This window comes from Hetaerina americana, unplaced genomic scaffold (assembly GCF_022747635.1).
Source record: "Hetaerina americana unplaced genomic scaffold, ioHetAmer1.1.p SCAF_1, whole genome shotgun sequence".
In the NCBI taxonomy this organism is placed as follows: domain Eukaryota; kingdom Metazoa; phylum Arthropoda; class Insecta; order Odonata; family Calopterygidae; genus Hetaerina; species Hetaerina americana.
In genome coordinates, this window is record NW_027286069.1 from 24,946,818 (window position 1) to 24,965,499 (window position 18,682).

At 37.4% G+C, this 18,682-nt stretch overlaps 1 protein-coding gene across 3 annotated transcripts in view; it reads right to left on the bottom strand.

Annotated features, from left to right (window-relative positions):
- Positions 1 to 2,808: 2,808 nt before the first annotated feature.
- LOC139689341 (synaptic vesicle glycoprotein 2A-like) overlaps positions 2,809 to 18,682 on the bottom strand; it is a 48,028-nt gene continuing 32,154 nt past the window's right edge. For all 3 annotated transcript variants that reach the window (XM_071586432.1, XM_071586427.1, XM_071586439.1), the window contains exons 9-11: positions 16,835 to 17,217; positions 15,661 to 15,820; positions 2,809 to 3,114 (exon numbers count right to left, since the gene is read on the bottom strand). In XM_071586432.1, coding sequence (XP_071442533.1) covers positions 2,928 to 3,114; positions 15,661 to 15,820; positions 16,835 to 17,217 — 730 coding nt within the window. In that variant the 3' untranslated portion in view covers positions 2,809 to 2,927. The remainder of the gene's footprint in view (positions 3,115 to 15,660; positions 15,821 to 16,834; positions 17,218 to 18,682) is intronic.

Genomic DNA, 18,682 nt, shown 5'->3' on the forward strand with positions numbered 1-18,682 from the left:
GAGGGACCTTCTCGTACCCCGATCAGACCTCCAAACGACCTTGAGGAGCCAATTCCCTTCATAATCCGACCAGTCGATTTTCGACAAATTTTGAGTTTTCGCTTACTCGACCTTGAATTAGGGAAGGCTCCTGCCGTCGACAAGTGAGCATCGTCAATGGCGCTGCTGTCTCGGCGCTTTGTTTGAATTGGAGAGAGATGAAAATTTACGCTCATCTCATCTCATTCTTTAAAACGGGTAATGGAATAGGTATGTCACCCCTGAATTTAGTAGAACATGAGCATACTTACTCTTGAATTTTGCTGCCCAATATTTTTCGTGCTAATGACTTCATCTATACTTACCTACAAAATAAAACAGGACCATTTCACCTGGTTACATAGATTAGGTCAATGAAAATCTTGCGTGCAATAAAAATTCCTCTGGACTTCATCATAATCACCAGTACCATAATAGAGAAATTTGTGAAAAGGTGCCAATTCATGAGTAGAAAATAAATATTAACATGGCTCAATGTAATTATTGTTGAATTATTTTATGGTGCTTTGTTATTTTGAAAGTATTGCTCAAAAGGGTAAAGGCTATCTTATATGTCAATATTGGAGCTCATAAACTAGAGCAAGTGGCACAGTTTACCTATATTTAAAATATTCTGGACCAGAATAGCCAAATTATAAGGGACATTAAGATAAGAATTGTAGAAGGCAAAGAAACTTTCAAAAGGAGGAAGGAATTAATGACAGGGGTTTTGAGTAAGGATAATAAGAAAAAAGAATTGTTAAAACTTAGACGTGGAGAGTGGTTTTCTACAGGGTGGAAACATGGTCTTTGAAGAAAGATGACGGATACATATGGATCGGAGGTTTATTTGAGATCATGTGGGTGTGGAATGGGTTAGAAAAGGTGAAATGGATGGAAAGGAAAACAAACAAGGAAGTTCTAGGCATGCTGGGGAAGGATGAATGAAGTTTGTTTGCGAGGAATAAAAAAGGAGTTAGAAAAGATACATGCAGAGCATTTTCATTGGCAATGGGACATTGAAGACTGTGATAGAGGTGAGAATGTTAGAGAAATACAGGTATGAAAGAGGTAGCAATTGGATAGGAATGTCGAATGGAATGAAGGGAGGAAGGAAGTATAATGAATTGATGGATTTATTTTAGTGAGCGGGGGGGGTGTCATGTTGTATTTCTTCAAGAGATGCTAATGAAAGGAAGCATTAAATAATCTTACATCCATCAAAAAATTATGTTAAACATTAAACTACAATTAAAATCGAAGAAAAGTAAAAAAATATGCATTAAAAAAAATGAAATAATTGGACTTTGATGAGAGAGTTTAATTATAACTGAATATTCAGCATTCCACTGAATAATGAATCGGTGGATTAACTGTACATATTACGTTAATAATAAATAAATATATACACATACCAAAAAATTATAAAGGCACGGTATCATGGTAAGTTAAAAAGGGTTGATAAATAAGACATCACAATAAGAACCTGCAAATCAACGCTAATGTAGAAACACAAGAACAAGCATAAATCAAACTACAAATTATCACAGATAGAGTGGATAAGTATCGGCAGAAATCTATGAAAACCTGGTATTTTTGAAAAATGTCTTCCGTTCACTCTTACAGCTAATGTCTCTTCACTAATCAATTTAGTGTCCACAGTCTTCAGCCCAGTCCTGCCGATATCTTGTGACATCTCCACTGTTTCGCACGGTCACACACAACACACCCCCCTGATTGATGGGTTCGCTCTAAGTGGTTCCACCATGGTCATTCAGCGGCAAGCTGTTGTAGTCGAGGGAGCCAGAGATATGATGAGTGTTATCTTTTTCTTTTTGGAAAGATTTTCATGGCAGAGGGTGGGTAATCAATGGATCAAGTGATTGGAAGGGAAGAAGGAATGGAAGAAAGAATAATAAGAGGTGAATCGCAAAAATAAGTGAAACTAATTGGATGGAGAGAAATTTTAGGAATGCAGGAAAAGTGAGAGATCATTATTCGCACTTGGATGGCGGGAAAGAGACAATGGAATGGAAACAAGGTTGGTGGGTCAGTATGGGGTAAATTCATCAATGGTTTTTGTTTCTTTTTTTTTAAAAAAAAAAGAATGATTAAAGAATACACCAAATTATGCTCGAGGAAAAGGAAGAATCCTGTCAAACCTTTCAAAACACATGAGATTTTTATAAACCCTTTTCGAAAAAACACACGCACAAAACACTTTTAATAGTTTCCTCAATGACTCTGACGAACTTCATCGCTTCAAACGTGGATTATTGGCCGCTTAGTCACTTTTTTTTTTAACACTCTCCATTGGAGACACACTTGCTAGAAAAACTCACTCGCTTGTTGTACTGACTTTGATAACCTGGATATTCTTACAAAAAAAGAAGAAAAAATAAACAAATCGGTGTCCTCTCACACACATGCACACACACGCACACACTTTCAAGGTTCGATTCCAGCTCTGCCATTTTTTTTCCCCCCCAAAAACACCATACATCTTCTTCAGCTCACTAAAAACTCACAATATTCTATTTTATTTCTTCAACTTTTTTTTTGTGTTAAATCCAACCTGATAAACTAGAGGCGCTGACTGGTCCAGTTCCAACAGCAGCTAATTCACAACCAAGAGACGACTTCTTGCGTATTCCTTTTGTTCGTTCTGCTACCGGATTGGAGGAGAGAAATCTTTTGAGACTTCCCTTCTGACGTTGGTTTTGTGGCACTCCCACCACTCTCGATCTGATGTTACGTCAATTGCTTTAAAAAAAATCCCCCCCTCCCCCCCCCCCCCCCTTGGCATTGGCTTTGAGACTAGAATGAAAACAAAACTCAAAGGCCATCTATCCCATGATGCTCCTTGCAGCATAAGACAGGGGCCCGATAAAGGAATTTTGACTGCGACGTCATAGGAGGGCTGCAGCAGTGTCGCCTAGACGAAGAGAGGCAGCACCGCTGACTGCGAGGGCAGCCGTCGAAAGGAGTGCGGGAGCTGCAGCCGAAGGTTCCCCGGTGGCAAGGGCTGAGAAGATTGCTCTTCCTATTGCAGCAGCCAGTCTGGAGAGGGCAGTGCACAGTCCAAAGGCTGTTGCCCTGCAACGAGAGTAAGATTTCGAGCGGTCAGGTGCATGGGGTACAGAGAGAGTAAGTTTGGTGGACACATCCAATAGCAGACAGAGATGAATGCGGTAATGTGACAATAGTAAGTTTTCAACAAAATAAACAATTTAAACAGGTAATAAACAATGCAAACAGTTAATAGACAATGTGAACAGTCAATAGACATTGTGAACAATTAATAAACAATTCAAACAATTAGCAAAGCTCACAAACAAAATAATTGATGCAAACAATTAATAAAACAGATAAACAGTCACTAAACACTATAATAATGCAGTAATATGATAGTAGTATGTTTTCAATATTTTCTTATATAATAGTTCACGTTGCACAAAAATAAACTCTAGGGAAAACTATGAACACTAGTCGACTTAATTGCCCTGAAAAGCATTAATTATTTATCATGTTAATGGATTCCCAATGAAACCTATCTATTCCCAAAATCTATTCTATTGCACTTGCTGTAAGTAAAACTTATCATTTGTTAATCCTCGCAAATGGCTGCCTTTTCCTTTTTTGGAATAGGAAGTAAAGCTGATCTAGCCAAATCTTCTGGACAAATCCTCCCTCATAAATGCTATGAATTAGTTTATAGCCTTTCTCCCACATTTTCCTAAAACTTTAAGAAGTTCCACGGGAATATTGTCTATCCCCTCTGTCCTATTTTATATCAATTTCTTATAATGTCCTTTCTATCTTCTATCTAGTAAGCCTGGATCTTAACTATTGTCATCAAAGTCGTCTTCCCTCTCTTTATTTAACCTAGCTGGTGTTGAAATTTTACTATATAGATCTCCAATATTTTCATTCCATCCCTCTTTGATCTATTCTGGTTCACCGAATATTTTTCCAAACTTATCTCTGATTTTTAACCCAGATCTTCCTTTCTTTCTTCTGTTTACAGAAGAAAGAAAGGAAGACCTGGGTTTACAGTGTTTTAACCTTCTATTATAGTGCAGCAATTTCTCTCTTACTCTGCAAATTTTCCATATCCTTGCGCTGCATCTTCTACCACCCTTCTTATGCTCTATACATAAGACAATTTTTTGGACCATAAGAAAACTTTCTCCCAATTAAACAGCAAACAGAGCCCATGAGCTTACAAATTTAGATCTTCATGGAATGCATAATGGATTAGAAGTGACAGAGAAGGTAACAAAAGTTTTGTTTAACATTTCTGTATATGATACAATGGTTCATCTTCAAGAATATAACCTTACCTTTCCATCTCACAAAAGAACTTAAATAAATATATTTTCTTTCAAATGATAATATCTTTCTCAAAGGAAGCTTACATACTATATCACTTTAAAGTGCTCCGATGTAACTGACCCATGTTTCATTGTGAATTTCAATAAGAAAATTATCTATTCCCATTTAGATTTTTATGTACCTATTAGTATGGTATCATAATGTACGAGGGTAATGTAAAAGATGGAGTTGGGGGTTGAAATAAATAATATTTTTCGGTAAAAAAGTGCATATTTTTTTGACATTCAATATTCAATTCCACTGCATCACGCCTGAATTCTACTAAACCTGTTCACCCAAGGTTCATACACCATAGACCTGTGAAAATGTCTTTATCCCTCATTCCTGGATACCTCTTAATGTTATTCACTGATAATGGGAAGTCCTCATGGCAATGAATTTATTAAAGATCAAGTTTTAATTTTGCCCAGCATCATGAAATGAAATTTCATGTTTGAAAAACTATTTTCCAAATGCATCCCACTGGGTGAAAGCTTAATTCCTCAGGTGAAACTTGGAAGTTAAAATTCAAGTGTTTGATATGTCCAGTGTAGTAGTGGATAAAATATTTGAGTGATGCAATTGAAGGGGAGATCTTAAAATCCAAATGAAAGCTGACAGGAACATGTTTGAGAAACAATGGATGTGAATTGATTGCATATTGAATCATATGAAATGATGAACAAAAGCTAGAGAAAAAATAAGCTTTGTAGAGAGGAAAAAGAAACAGGATACGAGGAAATTATAAAAAAACTTGTGAACATATTAGTTTTAATTACCTAACACTGCATATCTGGACTCTCCATCCCTCCTACTCCCACCTGAGCGGTCTGAGACCTGTACAGGTTGTGGATTGGACTCCTGTCCCTCCAATCTATTCCTATTTTCTGCAATATACTCATTAGTTTTCCCCAATTCACTCTATCGAATGCTTTTTCGAAATCTACGAAACAGGCAAATACCTCCTGGTTGTACTCTATATTCTTCTCGATGAATAATCTCATTATTGCAATGGCATCACGCGTACCTCTCCCAGTCTTAAACCTAAACTGATCATCCCCTAAGTAATCATTTGCCCCAATCTCTATCCTTTTGTTTATGATGCTGAGAACAACTTTCGCTGCGTGGGATATCAAACTTATTGTCCTGTAGTCCTCACATGATGTAACCTTTACCTTTTTCAGAATGGGAACTAAAACTGATCTCACAAAGTCTTCCGGCCAGATTCCTTCCTCATAGATACTACGAATCAGCCCATAAATACTCTTTCTCCCACTTTAATGCAACAATTTCAGAGCGTAAAAATCATTCGCCTTGACTGGGACTCGAACCCAGATCCCTCAATATCCGGTCGAGTGCTTTAGCCACTTAAGCTACCGAGGCGTCCTCTTAAACTCTGAAATTTTGGGGCTTTTAAAGGAACTAGATGTTATGACGAAATACCGTACATACAATGTCACATGCATTCGTAGTCGTGCGCGAGGCGCCACTGTCCACGAGGTTAAAAGCCAACTTTAAACACGTATGGTGTTTTCCCTTTGACAAATTCCAAAGAAACTGCGGGAGATGCCGCAACAGTAACTTTTAACGGAGTCATCCGCTAATGTGCATTAAAATGCACATTAGCGGATGACTCCGTTAAAAGTTACTGTTGCGGCATCTCCCGCAGTTTCTTTGGAATTTGTCTTTCTCCCACATTTTCCTAAATCTTTAAGTAGTTCGGTAGGAATTTTGCATACCCCCATGGCGTTATTTAATTTCATTTTGCTAAATGCCCTTTCTATCTAATCATCGAGTATGCCTGGACCTTGCTATCTTCACCTATGTCATATTGTCTTTCTATGTCTAGCCTTGCTGGCCAGAGTTTTTTACCATACAGTTCTTCTAAATATTCCTTCAATCTCTCTGGGATCTTTTCTATTTGACTAGTATTTTACCCCACTTGTCTTAAACTGTCAACACAGATTTTCCTTTCTTACTTTCTAACAGTGTTTTTCATTCACATGATTTTTAAATATGTATACCTAGAAGTGGTGACACCACAAACTCACAGTTTAGAGTTATTAAAAGGGTAATTTGAAAAGTTCTCAGAATGAAATAGAAACTAACGACTTATTTTGGTGAAACTTTTTTTTATTTTTCAATGTGTTCCCCCTGTAAACTTATGAACTTTGTCCAGCTATGCTCCAATGTCTTGATCCCACGTTGAAAATTAAATTCCTTCAGACCTGTAAAATACCTACCTACTTTGACTATTAGTTCTTTGTTTGAATAGAGTCCCCATTCACTTGGCAAAATGGTGAGATTGGGGAAGAGATGGATATCTGATGGAATCAAATCCTGTGAATAAGGCGGGTGTGGCAACGATTCAAATCTTAGTTTACGTATTTTTGTCATGGCAACAACACTTGTGTGTGGGTGTCCATCTTGATGATTGATGAATATTTTCCTCACCAAACCTGGCCTTTTTTGTGCATATTTTGCTGTAGTTGGTCCAGGAGGTTAGCGTATTGCCTAATAAATTTTGACCTGAGGGAAGATAATCTATCAGCAAAATTCCATTGGCAACCCAGAAAACTGAAGCCATTACCTATCTGGCCGACCCATATTGCCATGCTTTTCTTGGTGGTAAAGAATCAACCTGCTTTCAATGCCTTTTCGTCTCTGGGATAGAGTAATGAACCCAAGTTTAATCTGTGGCCATAAACCGAGGCAGAAAAGTTGTTGGCTGCTCTTAAAACGGGTCAAAGATTGTTCAAAAATTTCCATTCGGATGAGTTTGTGATTCTGGAGTCGTGACACCCATCTAGCAGATAATTTTCTCATATCTAATTCCACTGTTAAAATGCTATCTGCCCATTCAGATGACATCCTTAAAGATTCAGTGATTTCTTACACTTTCATTCAGCAATTCTCCATGACTATTTTATGCCCTTTGGCAATAATTTCTGGGGTAGCGACACAATTTGGCTGACTACTACAAGGATCATCATCTCAGCTGTACTGACCTAGCTTAGACTAGTTTGTCTACTTGGCAGCAGTTGAATAAGAAGGAGCAGAGTCCCCAAGAGAGTTCTGAAAGTCAGCATGAATGTTCTTTGCTTTCATATCTTTCGTTACCAAGTATTTAATCGCTGCTCAAATCTCAATTTGTTTCCATGTTCACATATCACATACACAGGAATAATAACAGTGAGGCATCTGCACCACATGTCATGTCCCATGGATCTGACCCATAAACATGTTTACTCATAAAGGATTATCTATTGCTATGTAGGAAACTCGTTGCGCCAGCCCTGACATTTGGTGGTGATTCTGAGAACCTTTCAAACTACCCTCGTATCATGCAGTAAACTCTCAATTATCCGTGCCTTTGGATGACTGAAGAAGTATATACATATAATGGAAAAAACATGGATAACCAAGATGTGCGGAATATGGTTGTGATATAAACAGACATATACATAGAATTACCATTTTCAGTCCTTGTGATTAATTCACATTTTTTAGCAATATACAATACACTTTTATCCACTTTCAGCTATTTTTTAAAGGTTAGGATTATATATTTTCAAAAGCACAGAACTGTCATCAAGTAAGTCCTCAGTAAGCTAAACCATTATTAATCAAGATTAACGATTAATGATAATTAACGATTATTAATCGAGAGGAATATAGAACACAATCAGGAGGTATTTGCCTGTTTCGTAGATTTCGAAAAAGCGTTTGATAGAGTGAATTGGGAAAAACTAATGAGTATTCTGCAGAAAATAGGAATAGATTGGAGGGAAAGGAGGCTAATCCGCAACCTGTACATGTCTCAGACTGCTCAGGTGCGAGTGGGGAACGGGGAGTCCAGTTGGGCAGTGTTAGGAAGAGGTGTAAGGCAGGGTTGCCCATTATCACCGTTGCTGTTCAACCTGTATGCAGAGGAAATGATTAAAGAGGCATGGGAAGAACTCGAGGTAGGAATGAAAGTGGGCGGGGAATTCGTAAAATCAGTTAGGTTTGCTGATGACCAAGCTTTAGTTTGTCAGTCAGCCAAGGGGCTGCAAGCATTGCTTAGTGAATTGGAAATTCAGTGCGACAGGTATGGGATGAGAATCAATATTAATAAAACAAAGGTTATACGATTTTCTAGAAAGAAAAAGGCCAAGCTTAACATTAAAATAGGAGGGCAAAAACTATAGCAGGTAGAACAGTTTACGTATCTCGGTAGTGTTTTGGACCAACACGGTCAAAGTAGTAAGGACGTAAGGAGAAGAATTGCGCTAGGCAAAGAGGCTTTCACAAGGAGGAAGGAGTTGATGACAGGGGCGTTGAGTAAGGATGTTAAGAAAAGACTCGTAAAAACTTTGATATGGAGCGTAGCTATGTACGGTGCGGAAACGTGGTCATTGAAGCAGGAGGATAGACGTAGACTGGAGGCTTTTGAAATGTGGGTGTGGAGAAGAATGGAGAAGGTGAAATGGAAAGAGAAGAAAACAAATGAGGAAGTACTAGGTATGGCGGGCGAAGATAGGGGTTTGTTGGGAGAAATCCTATGGAGGCAGGAAAAGTGGATGAAGGGGGTATTGACCGACAGTGGGATGTTGAAGACTGTAATAGAGGGGAGAATGTTAGGCAAACGAGAAAAGGGAAGGAACAGGATAGGGATGTTGGACGGGATGAAGGGAGGAAGAAAGTACTCAGAGATGAAGAGGGACCTGATATAGAGAAGGATGAGGGATTTTGTGTTTTGTTGGGAGTAATAAAATGTTTGTTTGTTAGTTGTGTCCATCCAAAAACCTACCTTAACTGGTAGATTACCTTAAAAAAAAAGCTAAACCATATCATGTAGCCAGGAAAAACAAATGACTGGCAAAGAGCAAATATAGACAAAAGATCACAAGTACGGATTCAAATTCATCATAGGATATGAATAAGGTATTCCATTTAGATAATTGATGACTTATTTCTTGCATAGTAAAACTAAGTACTTTCTCACCTTAAAGGAATATGGTATTCTCAGGGGTAATCAGTGTTATGGAAACAATAATGGGAAAATGCAGATATTAAAAAAATGATCGACTTAAAACATTAAATACTATTGACAACTTTTTACTACATGAAATTAAAAACTTTTACGAAAACCCATGTATTTAAAATATGTATTTTTTTAAATTATACAGAAATTTCAAATCATTTAATTTACAATATCTGAAGGTAATATCAGGCATAAAGATTGTTAAGTTAGGATTTTTTCAGCAAAAAAATAATAAGATCGGTAATAATTGTTCAACATGATTTTGTAAATTGAACAGCATTGTTCTTTCAGCCGTGAATACCGGAGCTGATTGCTCAGGATGTCATATATAATGATGAAAAATCAATGAACCCCTACCACCTTAGTCATTAGATATTCTCAAAAAATTTTAACACAAATGGAAGCAGAATTATTCTTGGCTTATTTCCATCAAATTCACCCAAACTATAAATCTGACAAGTTCTAGTGACGTGAATTAGCAAAGAAGCAGTCAAATATGGCATGGTATAAGAGTATAGGTGGTGAAAAGAAGAAATTTCTCTATTCTTAAGACACTTCATATATGAGGACACTGCACCATTGAAGGTAAAATGGTAGTCAAGCAAACAAAACCAAGGAATGGCATGATTATTTTGAGAAATGTATCAGCTTCATGAAAGTGTATTAAAGTACATGTGAGCAAAACGCAAAGTTTCCCTTTTATTATACAATACTTCACCACCGTGTCAAACAAAAAAAATTACCCAATGTTTATAAAACATTATTAGCTCCATAATTGCAAGTTTTAGTTGCAAATTCCTTGATAGGGTATTATTTAAGATTCCAAAAGTTTAAGGAAATCTCCCTGGATTCTTGATCACAAGAATAGTTGAGGGTCTGAAATATTGAAGAGTAAACCATCTTAACTAGTATACTATAAAAAATTTTAATTTCGATGATGAGTTTATGAGTATTGATAAGAAAGAGGGACAGATGATTGAGTTAATCCAGGGTATAATGGCAAATAGGCATTCAGCAACACATATATGCACTGCAAAATAGGCTAACTGGTGGGATAAAGTAAATTTCTTGCCAACTCTTCATTGAAGTAGCACCCCTTTTCCTCAAGGGACTTTTCCCGATAAAGACCTTTACTTTACCATTCATTAATTACTAAATTCAAATTTTAAATCAAATATGTATAGTATGATATAAGCGATTAATTTCTTAATCAGTCATTCACATCTTGTGTACCAGATATATTAAGTAGGTGCTGACTGTCAAATTATGCACCATCAAATATCAAATCTTAATCAAGGTTTACAAGGTTTACAGAGAGTTAATCAGCCAAATGCTACATTGTATAGAAATTGAAACTCTTATGGAAAATTCAAATTACCTCACATTCTCATGGCAACCTTCTTTGAGGTTGGATGGACCTAATGAAAGTAACAGATTAATTATAATGTGACAAAATTTTTTTTTTAAATGGAAACCTATTTCTACAATTAGGGATGTATAGCATTGATCATTCAAATATGCTTTAATTCTCGGGTCACTTGGGGTCATACTGTGATTATGTCAGTGTTGTGAACTCCAAATGAAGGGAGTGAAAAACTTCTTCGTCAGCATAACTGAAAAGATTACCGAAATATGAATATGGTTCACACCTTGAGTCTACATCTGGTATCTGTTCGTGGTTCAGTAAGCTTGTACAAGAACCATATAAAGCTTATTATTCAGTAGAGAAGTTCAATAGTTATTAAATTCTTCCATGTGAAATCATTTTCACATTCTATCAATCTGAGGATTAGTTTGTAGCAGCTCTTCTCACTACCAATTCAATGCCATCTGCCAATCTCTTCACTCAATCATAGTTCCTTGCACTGACATCTTCCATTACCTGCTTTTTAAAGTTTATCCTAGGCCTTCCCCTTGAATTCTCTCCCTTTGTAATGTTTCCTTCAATCATGGTTTCCAGCAAGTTATTTGCCACAATATGCATCCAATTAATTTCCATCTTCCTCTTTCTTTAACTGGAATCCATAGGCTTCTCTCTTCACCCACTCTTACTCCACCAATTTTATTTTTTTTCAATTCTTCCATTGAGCAAAATAACCATCACCTCAAAATTTCTCACACATAATTGAAAAGAGGAGAGTCAACATGTAAGTTATAATGAATCACTTCCTTATGTCTGTGATAGTATTAATAACCATTAGCAGAAGTGGTTTATTGTGATATAAAGCCTTCTTTACAATAAAAGTATTAAAAAATAGCACTGCTAAATGCATTCAGATCTAAAAATTAGCTGCCATCCTTCACATAATGATTTATTTTAATAATCCTGGCTCTCTGCTGACTGCAGGATCCATTGACTAATGAATGGCTTCCATAAAGACACCAAACAATGTAGCAGAGTATATTCATCACATAGCTATTTGGGAGAGTACATGGTCCTTAAGTTAGTTACCATATCCATTCCCTCAATAATGCCAATAAACTTCCCCATTTATTGGCCTAATGTACTTTACTTGGGACTGAGATGAGATGAATATGATGTGTGTATTACACTCATTTTGATCAGTCAACCAAACTGAAGTCACTCACATTTTATCGGTGCTTGTTTAATTAGGAAAAAAATGGTTTTTACAATGATAAAAATGAATGGGCAATTAAAAAATTAAGCGGCTGAAAATATCTTTCTGAACGTTTTATAGAATGTTAGCATTAACAAAGAAGTCTTTGCAGTATGAGCAGAGGAACATTGCCGGGATTACAACAAATGAACACAGTGCCACAATTCCCAGCCCATCCCCTCACTGAAGGTCATCATGTGGACATCATGCCGAAAATTATGTGCAAGGACAGGAACGGCACTCAGATGGATATCCAAGAGTAATTAGCCATTCTGACCAGTGTATGAAGAAAAGAAAACATCACCAATGACTACCTTTACCCTTTCCATTCCCCCTTTCTACACACTCTACAATTACTACCTAAGAAAAACTAATTATCTCCACCCACCTCCCCGAACTCAGTGACTAACCACTATACGCCAATCCTTCCCCCGCCCCCATCCTGGTCCCTGGTCACCCTCTCGCCGCTTACATCACACCCACCCCAGTTTCCTCCTCTCTTCCCCTTCCCACCATCCCCCCACTGACCTCACCCATTGATAATACAATATATATATATATATACACACACACGAGGGTCATCCGGAAAGTAGTACCCGTTCGTGCCGCATGAAGTGCTGACGACGCGAGTAGCCGCTGGACGAGGTCAGATAGCTTCAGTGGCTTGTCTGCCTTCTCTGAGCCAAGTTGCGTGACGCTAGCATTGCCTGTGTTGTTTCTGTGATTGTTTACAATGTTTAAAAAAATTGAGAACGCCGCCAGTTGTGAAGTGAGGGCAGTGATTAAATTCCTCAATGCAAGAAACGTTCGCCCATGTGATATTCATCGCCAATTAAAGGAGGTGTATGGAGACAATGTAATGGACGAGTCGTCTGTTCGGCGGTGGTGTCGCAACTTCAACATGGGGAGGGGGAACACACACGACGATGAGCGTTCGGGGAGACCGTCTGTCATTACAGACCAACTGGTGAGCTCAGTTGACGAATTCGTGAGGAACGATCGGCGCGTCACAATTGATGACATCTGTGAGCATTTTCCCAATGTTTCTCGAACAATTGTTCATGAAATTGTTAAACACCATCTGCATTATGCAAAAATTTGTGCAAGATGGGTCCCTCGCGTATCTCAATGAGCTGGCGGCGAAGGACTATGCAGCAGGAATACAGAAACTTGTCACACGTTATGACAAATGCCTTAATTTGCTTGGAGATTATGTTGAGAAGTAGTTTAAAGTATCCTATTTCAAATAAAATTTTTTATGTTTGTTAATATTTACTTTTGTGTCTTTATTTCACGAACGGGTACTACTTTCCGGATGACCCTCGTGTGTGTGTGTGTGTGTGTGTGTGTGTGTGTGTGTGTGTGTATATATATATATATATATATATATATATATATATATATATATATATATATATATATATATATATATATATATATATATATATATATATATTTTTTTTTTTTAATTAGGTAATCTACCGATTAAGGTAGGTTTTTGGATGGACATAGCACCTAAATAAATATTTTGTGACTCCTATGAAAACAAAACATCCTCCTTTACATCAGGTCCCTCTTCATCTCTGAGTACTTTCTTCCTCCCTTCATCCCGTCCAACATCCCTATCCTGTTCCTTCCCTTTCCTCTTTTGCCCAACATTCTACCCTCTATCACAGTCTTCAACATCCCACTGCCGGTCAACACCCCCTTCATCCACTTTTCCTGCCTCCATAGGATTGCTCCCAACAAACCCCTCTCTTCGCCCACCATACCAAGTACTTCCTCATTTGTTTTCTTCTCTGTCCATTTCACCTTCTCCATTCTTCTCCACACCCACATTTCAAAAGCCTCCAATCTACGTCTATCCTCCTGCTTCAATGACCATGTTTCCGCACCGTACATAGCTACGTTCCATATCAAAGTTTTTATGAGTCTTTTCTTAACATCCTTACTCAAAGTCCCTGTCATCAACTCCCTCCTCCTTGTGAAAGCCTCTTTGCCTAGCGATATTCTTCTCCTTACGTCCCTACTACTTTGACCGTGTTGGTCCAAGACACTACCGAGATACGTAAACTGTTCTACCTGCTCTAGTTTTTGCCCTCCTATTTTAATGTTAAGCTTGGCCTTTTTCTTTCTAGAAAATCGCATAACCTTTGTTTTATTAATATTGATTCTCATCCCATACCTGTCGCACTGAATTTCCAATTCACTCAGCAATGCTTGCAGCCCCTTGGCTGACTGACAAACTAAAGCTTGGCCATCAGCACACCTAACTGATTTTACGAATTCCCCGCCCACTTTCATTCCTACCTCGAGTTCTTCCCATGCCTCTTTGATCATTTCCTCTGCATACAGGTTGAACAGCAACGGTGATAATGGGCAACCCTGCCTTACACCCCTTCCTAACACTGCCCATCCTGACTCCCCGTTTCCCACCCGCACCTGAGCAGTCTGAGACATGTACAGGTTGCGGATTAGCCTCCTTTCCCTCCAATCTATTCCTATTTTCTGCAGAATACTCATTAGTTTTTCCCAATTCACTCTATCAAATGCTTTTTCGAAATCTACGAAACAGGCAAATACCTCCTGGTTGTGTTCTATATTCCTCTTGATTAATAATCTCATTACTGCAATGGCATCATGCGTACCTCTCCCCTTCCTAAACCCAAACTGATCATCCCCTAAGTAATCATTTGCCCTACTCTCTATCCTTTTGTTTATGATCCTGAGAACAACTTTAGCTGCGTGGGATATCAAACTAATTGTCCTACAGTCCTCACATGACGTGGCCTTTACCTTTTTCGGAATCGGAACTAAAACTGCTCTCACAAAGTCTTCCGGCCAGATTCCCTCCTCATAAATGCTACGGATCAGCCCGTATAGTCTCTTCCTCCCACATTTTCCTAAGCATTTTAAAAGTTCCACGGGAATGTTATCTACCCCCACGGCCTTAATTAGTTTCATCTCCCTTAATGCCCTTTCTATCTCATTGTCTAGTATGCCTGGACCTAAGCTGTCTTCCTCTACATCATTTTCTTTTTCAATGTCTAACTATGTTGGTCTGAGTTCTTTACTATACAGTTCTTCTATACACTCCTTCCATCTCTCTTGGATCTTTCCTCCCCTCCCTTTCAAGTTCAAATACATTTATTGCTTCATTTGAGAGGCATAGTGATTGGTCTTTCTCACCTTTTACTTTGCACTCCTGCAAACCTCTAGCTTCTCTTAATCCATCCCTCCCTCCCTCCCAAACATTCATCTCGATACTTTGGCATTACCTGCTTCATCTACTATCACGGCTGGATCTTGTATAAGATGGGGAAGATGTGAGAGACTTCCGTGATGCATCGCAAAGGGATAATTTAATCAAGAGAGTACGGCTAACTTTAAGAGGCTTTCAAAACACAACCAGGCTTTTTAGAATTGAGACTGTGGAGTGAATTTTGAATAATCAAGTGAATATAACAGGACCCTATTTCTTTTGTTTTTATGTGGCCATTACTGATATAAATTTCAACATCCAGTTAAAAGTTATTAATTGCCTACATTCAAATTCAACTGATTATGAAATAAAACTCAACAAATGACCTGAAAAGACCAAGCTTTGTGAAAGTGTACACTCACCTCAAATGTGTTGGATAAGATTCTATTGTAGCAATGTTAAGACCATTCCATCCGAAGACATATACAAAGTTAAACACTGCTTCAAAAGCAACCAAGGAAGCACTGCTATTCAGGAAACAGATGAACAGGGTAACCAGACCTGATAAAATGAATGATACTCCTGAAAATAGAAAATGCTCACATCAGTAAATAATAAAAATATTGTGAAAATAAAAAATTAATCAATGCTTGAGCAAATGAACTCTTTTTTGAACAGAATCTGAATTGATTTTTCTTTTGCAGTAGACACTGGCTACAAATCCAAAACTCCTGAGAAGAAATACTATATTATATTTTCAATAAAACTAAGGTCATCAACCTGAAGGTTAGTTTGATAGGTGAGTCACCTGATAGGTGTCACCTTTGATACGTGATAATCACCTTGTACTAAGCCTTATGCAACATGTGTTATTCACAGGGTAATATGGAGGGTCAGCTTCTTATTTCATGTGCCACCTTTGGCTTCTCAGGAAGGTTTGGTGGTACCCGAAAAAATTAGACAGCTTGGATGAAGCCGCAAGAGCCCAGAGGTGTCCCCGAAAATCAAAATTGGGGCCTTTGGTCAGCAACCAAGCGTTAGTTCAGAAAATTTTTATTAGCCGATTACAACATTAAGATTTTAAGATATGCAGAAGAAGTTCTACACGTGTTCGGTGAAGAGAGTACTAATATAACAAATTCTATCAAATGAGAGGAGGAAATATTGAAAGTTAGTGGTATGTTGAAGGCCATGGTAGATGGTAGAATGCTGAGTAAGAGGGATTGAGTATGGAAGAGAATTGGCTCTTTACAGGTAGCATGAACGTAAGCAGATGTGATTTAAAAAAATGAAAATGGAAATGATGGGGGGTGAACAAAAGGAAGTTCTTTTGATATCTGGAAGATAGCAGTCAATTAGAACCATTAAAAACCTATGTTCAATTGGTTGAATACCTTGAATGAATGATTTCATGATTGTACATCAGTACTTATGTCAAATTTTTACTTTTTCTGCAAATCAAAATCTTATTATTTAAAAAAATTTTTGCATCAATTCATTCTAAATGTTATTTATTTTTGTGTGACTTATGATTCTTTGATGTCGGAGTTTCCATGCATCGAATAATTGAACGTTTGTTTGAATCACAGACTTTACCTGCGAGACGACTCCTCCTCATTCGATCAACAAGACAAGCCGAAGCCACAGCCCCAGGCAGGAGAGCAAGGAGACCAACGATCACGGCCCCAAACCCACCACCCAACAGGGCCGAAGCACTGAAGTCCACATCCACCCTGGGGCAGCTGGAGACAAGGGATAGAACTGAATTGTTGGCCAGGTGGCAGCCCTCGAGGAAACGTCTCGGGGAGGAAAGATCCGTGTCCACAAAATGGCTGCCTATCACGGAGGATCCAAGGAAGAAAGTTCGGGAGGCACGGACGGCTGCAAATGTGCAACCCTCAAGGGTGCAGTTGGAGAATGCCACATGGGAGAGAGTGACGTGCTCAAACCGACAACCGGAGAAGTGGGAGTCGGACCACCTGTGTGGGAAAGGGTGGGGGAGAGAGAGAGACGGAATTTGCCATGGTTATTATTTGGGAATTCACCACCTAAGGTAGTTTTTTGGATGGATACATAGGCTTAACTTTGCTGCATTTCCATAGTATACATGAAATATGCCAGGGTTGTTTTTAGGAATTTCCGGGTTTGCACTTAGATATTAATATAAAGCCTAGTATGAATGTTTTTTGGCTAATTTTTTTGCATTCAGTTTAAAAAGTTACAGGCAAAATACAAAAATTCAATAATGATGTTATCTCATCTATAAATTTAGAAAAAATATATTATTTTAAAATTTATTTTTTTTAATTTTAACTTTTACCTTCAGATAAGAAAATTTGTCATTAATAATTTTTTTAACATTGATACTTTTGTCATAACTAGCTTCTACTATTCTTTCTATGGTGATCCTCATTAATTTTATATTTTACTTGTATGAGGTAATGGTTCATATGACTGACTCCCAGGGGTTATTTATAATGTAATTTTTTTCACCCCCATTTTGAGTTTCAAGATTATTTCACCCTCTCCATTTGTTAAATGTAATGTATGCATGCACATGAATGATTGGATATAATTCCTAAAATTGTGATTTATATTAATTAATAATTATTTAGATCATAATTATCAATTATAATAATTATCACCCATGACAGATCATTTTAGGCATATTTTTTCAGATCCAAATGGCCTAATCAGGCTAAGTTTTGAATTAGATCACTAGATCTTAGCTATTAATTTATTTCTTTTAAATATTAGACCCTGAAACAAATAATTATGATTAAACAATATGGCGGAGTGATTTATTTTAACTCTTTAGCATCTTAAAAATATATTAAAAGTGAGGCGTTTTGTGGACTTCATAAAAAAATTTTCCCAAAGCTGAGGCTTCTATCAAAACTAAATTAGCGTAGGACTATATTTGAGTGTTGTAATACTTTTGGATAAGTATGATAATATATATTGATCAAACAGGTTAAGATCAGAAAAACCAAGATGTCTTCTGGCTGGATCAGATTCATGAAACCTAATTTAAACATTTAAGAGTGATAGAGTAGAATGAAATTTACATAACCTGTCACATGAAAAAACCTCATGAATTCTTTTGAATTTTTATGAGTAGCAAGCGAAAGTTTGGATGAAACACATGAAACACTGAATAAGCTTGCTCAAAAGCAGATTTCAAGACATGATTAGTTGAGTGAGGAAAACTTTTTGTAGCATCTTTCTTTATCAAATACATAGATTTAACTTTGCTACCATACAGAGCAGATGTACCACACAGATTTTAACATGGAGGTTCTTAATAATGGCAGACAGTGATTCAATTCAATTGAAGAGAATTGAATTTATGTAGTTTTATATTCATGAATTAATTATTAAAGTGACAATGATGGCATTAAAGCATGAATTTACTCCATGTTACGCATGCCAGGTCAACAAAAA